At 36.3% G+C, this 6801-nt stretch overlaps 1 protein-coding gene across 1 annotated transcript; it reads right to left on the bottom strand.

Moving 5' to 3' along the window:
* Window positions 1-720: 720 nt before the first annotated feature.
* LOC131029591 (major strawberry allergen Fra a 1-2-like) lies at window positions 721-2393 on the bottom strand. The gene is made up of 2 exons (XM_057960128.2): window positions 1981-2393; window positions 721-1303 (listed from the first exon to the last, which is right to left on the bottom strand). The coding sequence occupies exons 1-2, from the start codon at window positions 2195-2197 to the stop codon at window positions 984-986; spliced, it is 537 nt and encodes a 178-aa protein (XP_057816111.2). The 5' UTR covers window positions 2198-2393; the 3' UTR covers window positions 721-983.
* Window positions 2394-6801: the final 4408 nt, after the last annotated feature.

Below are 6801 nucleotides of genomic sequence, written 5' to 3'. Positions count from 1 at the left end.
CCTAGTTGCATCAATTTCGATTCTAGTGACATTTTTCATATAACTCATTCTCTAGGTTGTCATCTTGAGGATCAAGTGCTCTTCCAAGTGAGAACCACCTTGAATCTTAGAGATTTTTAGAGATAGAGGACAATGAGGCGATTTTAAAGTTTTTAATCTATTCATGTGTTTTGATTTCTAACATCTAATGCAATGCTTCATTGGTGTGTTTGAAGTGTTTTCCCTCTTGCAGGTGGAAGACCACATTTCCAGCATACAGTATTGAATAATTACATGTTCCATAAAAAATTATTTATATAAATTGAATATTGGTCAAATACTTTCTAAAAAGAATTTTATAACTATTACAAAGGATAATTTACATGTAATGCAAGCATTGTGGGATGAATGAGTCCCTAGGTACAAGAACTTGCTTATTTATTATTAATAACCATGTTTGATTTGTTTTTATTTTAAGTTCTTTCATCTACAAGTGAATAAGCTCAGAGATGTGTAACCTATCATTTTGAGATTATATCTATTAGCATAATTTTTATTAAAAGATTAATTATACTTCTAAAAATTAGACCAGTCATAAATCTTGGACAATGCTTTAATATTAATAGAAGAAATTTTGAATCACCATGAAAGACATACAATTCAACAATAAAATAAAAATTCATTCTTCATCTACAAACAAAAAAATAATTAATAATTATTACAACTCTCTTTATGAAAATATTTAAAACTGGTATTTATAATCATTGTTATTCCTTTTTGGAAAACATCTAAAACTGTTTGATGTTTAAAAGTAACCTAGAAAAGATTAAACAGGTATAAAAGCAAGTTGGTACTTTTCTAAATTTTTATTCAGGACAGATATGATTGACTGAAACTTTAAAGAGCAACAACTAATGATGCTCATGAAAGAATACTAGATTAAAACTGGCTGCGCCTTATATGAAGGTATCTAGCTACTGATAATATTATGCAGTTGGCCTCATTTAACAGTACAATGCAGGGTTGGCAAGGAGGTATGCTTCAATCTTGTTGAAGAGAGCAGTGCTCATGTTTTTAATCTGCTGCACTTTGCCTTGGTCCTGCTGAACACCAGGGAGGCTCTCATAGTGGAAAACACAGCTGCAAATGCATCCTCCATCTCCTCCATCCCCTCCATCTCCCTCTGGCCTGAATTTGAACTCATACTTGGCAGAAGCCAATTTCTTTCCCAGCACTCCTCCCTCCACATGGCTGTAGCAATATACAAACTTCTCCTCATCCATTTCCTCCACCCGTTCCACCACATACCTGAAATTCTTGTTTCCTGCATCACCACACCAGCAAACTTATCCACCACATACTTTCCAAAAGAAAATTGATAAAAATAGTTTTATATCAAATTCATAAAAGATCATTTTGTCATCTGATATCAAGTCTTAGATTGGAATCTCTAATATCGAATCTGAGTCATAGATTGAAATTTCTTGATCAGAATGAAAATTGTTTATCAAATAAAAAAATATAAAAACTATTGTCACAACTCAAACTAAAGATTATGATAAGTTTACAAAAATTATTATCACAACTCAAACTCAGATTAAAGAAAATAACTGAAATTCTCTTTCCCTGTATCATCACAGCAGCAGACTTAATCATCACATATTTTAAAAAGTTTTTTATAACACTCCTAAGACCATTTTGTTATCTGATATGAAGTCTTAGATTGGAATTTCTAATATCAAGGTTCAGTCTTAGATTGAGATATCTTCAATTGAGAATCAAGAACTAGTTTCGATTAAAACTCTTTGATCTAGAGCCAAGAACTACTTTCAAAATAAAATAATGATTATTAATTTATTTTCACAGTTCAAATTAAAGATGTGATATCAAACTAAGAATGTGAGATGATACATATCAGCAGTAAAGATTTATTTCATGAGTCATCTAAATAAATCAAAACTTAGAATGTATTGTTTAAGCCAAAATCAATAGAATACATACCCATGGTGAAATTGATTTGCCTAATGGTACCCACGCCTCCATCACCCTGCAAGAGAGTGATCCTTGAGAATATCTGTGGTGCCAACTTTGGGAGGAGATTATGGGCATCCTTCACAAAGGCATTCCACAGTCTCTTGGCCTCCACAGTAGACATTGATATGATTTGCTCAGTCAAGTCAACAGAAGTGCTAATGATGATCCACAACCCCCACTTCATTATAATATCCTCTCTATCTCTCTCAAAAACACGGCCTGCACTTTCCTATTGAATTCTTGCTACTTCCGTGACTTGATTAAGTATTGAAAAGAATGGTTGAATGGCTCTGAAAAAGCCACCTCCATTATTTTGGTTTCTAAATTGTAGGTATTGGAATCATTGTATCGCTGGAAACCTAACCTTCCTTATCTGTATTCAAAAATGATATTTTCGTATCGAATTTAATTGAGCCATTTGATTTACATATGTTTTAAAAAAACCATATGTCCCATTTGGGATCATTTTAATGATGGGATGTGATTTGATTTGGATAATGAATTGAAAGAAAAGTATGTTTGTCGTGTGAACCCAGCTAAACGTTCATTTCTCGTGAAGAATGATAAATATTATAGATTTATTCTACGCATAAACATTAAGATATCTAAAGCAAATCATTATTTAATACTTGAATTCCTTCCTAAAAATATCTAATTATACTTGAAGATGATGCCCCTCTAGATCAAATAAATTTTCTGATCAAAGAATGCTTGATTGTCTCATGCTTACATAAGCATGTCGATGTTAATTAGGTAATGTTTTTTTTGGTTTGTGTTGTTTTTATAGTTTTGTTTGGGGACCTTTCTAAATTCTATTCTTTTATTTTTATCAAGAATATATATTTATATTTGATCTCATAATCTTGAATATATGATAAATAAATTTTAATATTATAATAATCTATATACATTTATTATAGGTATGAGAATATGAAAGTGCATTTCTATTCTTTAAGTAGAAATATCTAGAAGTCATGACAAGTATATTTTATTAAAAAATCTTTGTTTTTTTTGTATTAAATATAGTTCAAACAAGAATATAGAGTAACAAGTTCATCAAATCAAGAAACCATACAAAAAATGTCATTGTACTTAATCTAATATGCTTACTACTTTGTAGTTGTTGTGCATGTACAAAATGCAGCCTATACAAAAAAATACAGTATTACACATTCTTTAACATTAAGCATAAAAGTTAGAAGTTTTGTAGTTATACAACAAGAGTCATCATTTGAATCATATAAGAAATTGTCTTTGTGCATACTGTCTTCTTAGAAACTTTTGCTCTCACTGTATGATTCTCAACCCAACCACGCAATGGGGGTGACACCACTAAAGCCTCTTCATTTGATCTTATTGTTTCAATGCCAGATTCATTTCCCTCATTGACATGAAATCTCACTCCATGCATTCCCTTGTTAGCATCTTCGTTTGTCAGTATTTTCTCATTGTAGTTTTTTCTGAAACTCCATTAGCTCTTTGTGGAAGGCGGGGTTCTCAACCTAGTTGTATGTCCACATGTACCCATACTTGAATTCTTCTTTATTCACTCTTACGATGCCATCACCAAACATCTTTTGAAACTTGGTATTTGAGATTTTAATGAAAACCGGTACTAGCATAGCAACAATGAAAGTTGTGAGCCTTTTAATTGACTTAGTAGGTGACCTCTTTACCCCATTCAATTTCTCATCATTTCTTGCCTTCCATATAAACCATAGCATCTCAATTGAAAGGGAAAGCCAAAACAAAATATGTTTTTCATCTAACTTATACATGGATCTTGTAACTATTTTTCGCCAATTAACGTAGTTATTTACATCCCGATCAATCAATCATGCATAAAATTTATATGCATACATACACACACACATAATTGATTTATATTATTAAAGTATATATTTAAATCATATATTTTAAATTTAATTTTTATTATTAATTTAAAAAAAATATAATAACTAAGAAATAAAACACTTTCTACTGAAGATATTTAGAAATGGTTAGAAAAATAACTAATGATAATAATCAAATTTTAAATATAACACTTGATTTTATAATAACAAATAGAGAATAAGTACTTAGTTTCTTGCATGACTAGTAAACTATATTTAGTAATTGAAAATGGTGTATTATGATTAGGTTTCAAATGATATTATTTTAACATGTTATATCTTTGATGGCATCTTTATGTTATACTTCAATTTTACATTCATAGAATTGATCTCACACATGTAGTTTTGACCTTAGATCTAGAGAAATAATCTCTTTACAAAAATGAGCTATGTATTATTGACCTTTATTCTTGTAGACTCCTATGGCCTTTAAAATTCTTGGTTTTTTTCTCCATTGTTATTGCTTATGAAACTTATACAATCATGCAAACTCATATTTATGCTTGTATAAATGTTCCTTTAATGTTTTCATATATGTATCTAAAGTGAAATGAATTGATTTAGATCAAGGTTGACATGGATATCTAGGAATGGTAACCACTTACTTTTTCTAATGCAAAATTTAAGCTACTATTAAGTTAACATCAAATTGAATGTTTTTAAAGTAATTTTTGGTTTTTGGTGATATGATGGCATCCACGTTGGTGCATGCAGGAAGCCGAGCTAGGGTATCGCAGCCCTAGCTCGTAGGCGGCGTTGGTGTAGCTTCGTGCAGGGGGGAAGTGTTGCATGAGGGGGGTAGACGGTGGTGGAAGGGGCTAGAGGGCTCGGGGGTGGTTGCCGGGGGGTGTGAAGGCTGCGCGGGGGCGGGGTCTTTGCTGCTGCGGCCGAGGATATCCCAGGAGCTTGGGACTGTAGGCGGGCCGATCTTCGGTGGTACGGGTGATGGGAGGGGCCTTGGGTGCCAAGCCCCCATGGGGAGACCTTTGGGGTGTGGGCCCTCGGCCAGTGTCCTTGTTTTTTCTTTTTTTAATTCTTTGTGAGCCCCGATGGTGACTTTGGGTGGGGAAGCCTCACAGGCGGTCCCAGCTATGGATTTTCATGCTTTGACGGGCTCAAAACCCCCATTTCAGAATGTGAAGACATTTAACAATAACCTATTCTCTTTCGACTCGGGATCTGGGAGTGCTGGTAGCTCTCGCATGGTGAAAATTAATGGGTGTTTGGAGAGATACAGTGAGAGGCCGAAGCTGATCATCCCTCCTGAGATAATAGCTGAAGACATTGAATACTTTTCAAATCACTTGTTGTACTGCAAGTTTTTGGGAATGAGGGTTTCACTGCAGTTTTTGGAAAATTGGGTGCAGCAGACATGGACACCGGAAGGGGAAATGGAGATTATGCTTTTGGTAAATAACTATTTCATGGTCATGTTCAACTGCATGGAGGAGCGCAATAGGGTCTTTGAAGGAGGTCTTTATTTTTACAACCAGGTGGGATTATTCATCAATCCATGGCATGCGGGGTTTAATCCTTCAGAGGAGCTCCCAAATAGGGTTCCAGTGTGGGTTCGGTTACCACGTCTTCCAGTGGAATGCTGTCAGGAGGATGTGCTATGGATGCTCGCTACTCTACTTGGGAGGCCAGTGGGATCCTCGTCGCAAACTCTAGGGAGAAAGGTAATGACCTTTGCACGTATCTGTGTTGAAATAGATCTTAGTAAACCCTTTCCAGATGCTATAGATATGTGTGCAGGCTCTTATTCATGGGTTCAACAACTAGATTATGAGACTCTACCATTTTGTTGCCGTCTGTGTCATGAGTATGGTCATTTACAGCGGAAGTGTCCTAGATACAAACCGGTAGTGCGACAACCTCAGCAGCCAAAATGGAGCCTTGATAGGGCTGAGAAAGGGAAAGCTCCCATGTCGGGTGTGGTAGAGGGTGCTGATGGTTTTGTCTCAGTAAAGACAAAGAACAAGAACAGAGGACAGAAGAGACCCTTACAGGAGAGATGTGAGGAGGATACCTTCAATAGATTTGAGGCCTTGGATGACCTGAGCCATCAGGAAGTAAATCCGAGGTTAACCCCTCTAGATCAGGGTGCATCAGGAGGGGTGTTGGAAAGTGTAACAGAGGAATCTTCCCAGGCCTTGCTAGTGGTTGGAAGCCAGCAGATGGAGATGGACCAGACAGTAGGGGTTCAGTTGGGCTTGGCTCCTAAGATGGAGGTGAACCTGGTTGAGGGGGAGGGTTCCCCCATAGCTTCAAAATTGGAACCGGATGGGGCTAAAAGTAATAAGTCAGCCGTTCACCTGGGTCTACATCAGAGAGATATTAAGAAAAGTGCTTCAGAGAAGAGCTCAAAGGTTGGCAGGAAGAAGGATCTGGATAAGATCAAATTGATGGGGGAGAATTTGGTCGAGTCAGGATCAGTGAAGACTTTGGATTCACACTTCTCCAACCCTCCTAAATGATTGTTCTTTCATGGAATGTAAGGGGCTTGAACAACGGCCCTAGACAAAAAGTTGTTCGGGATTTGATTAGGAATCATTCACCTGATGTCCTTTTCTTGCAAGAAACTAAACTTTCAGTGGAGAGTATGATGGGTCTCGTGCCAAAGCTGTGGGGGTGAGGCGAGCGTCAGTGTGTTGGGGCAGCTAGTTCCTTAGGAGGGGTGGCCTACCTTTGGAACCCTTTAAGGTTCCACCCTGTCTGGTGGGTTGCTTCCAGATCCTCATTATTTGGGGTGCTATCTAGTCTTGAGACTGGGGAATTCATCTTGTTTTTGAATATCTATGCTCCCATTGATTTTCAGGGTAAGCAAGGCTTATGGTCTCATATTTCAGGTATGAGCAGGTTGGCCCCCTTTCACCCTTGGATTATGGCAGGAGAC

The sequence above is a fragment of the Cryptomeria japonica genome, chromosome 3 (assembly GCF_030272615.1).
Source record: "Cryptomeria japonica chromosome 3, Sugi_1.0, whole genome shotgun sequence".
In the NCBI taxonomy this organism is placed as follows: domain Eukaryota; kingdom Viridiplantae; phylum Streptophyta; class Pinopsida; order Cupressales; family Cupressaceae; genus Cryptomeria; species Cryptomeria japonica.
Note: the sequence above shows the minus strand (reverse complement) of the source record. Positions and strands in the feature narration are given on the sequence as shown.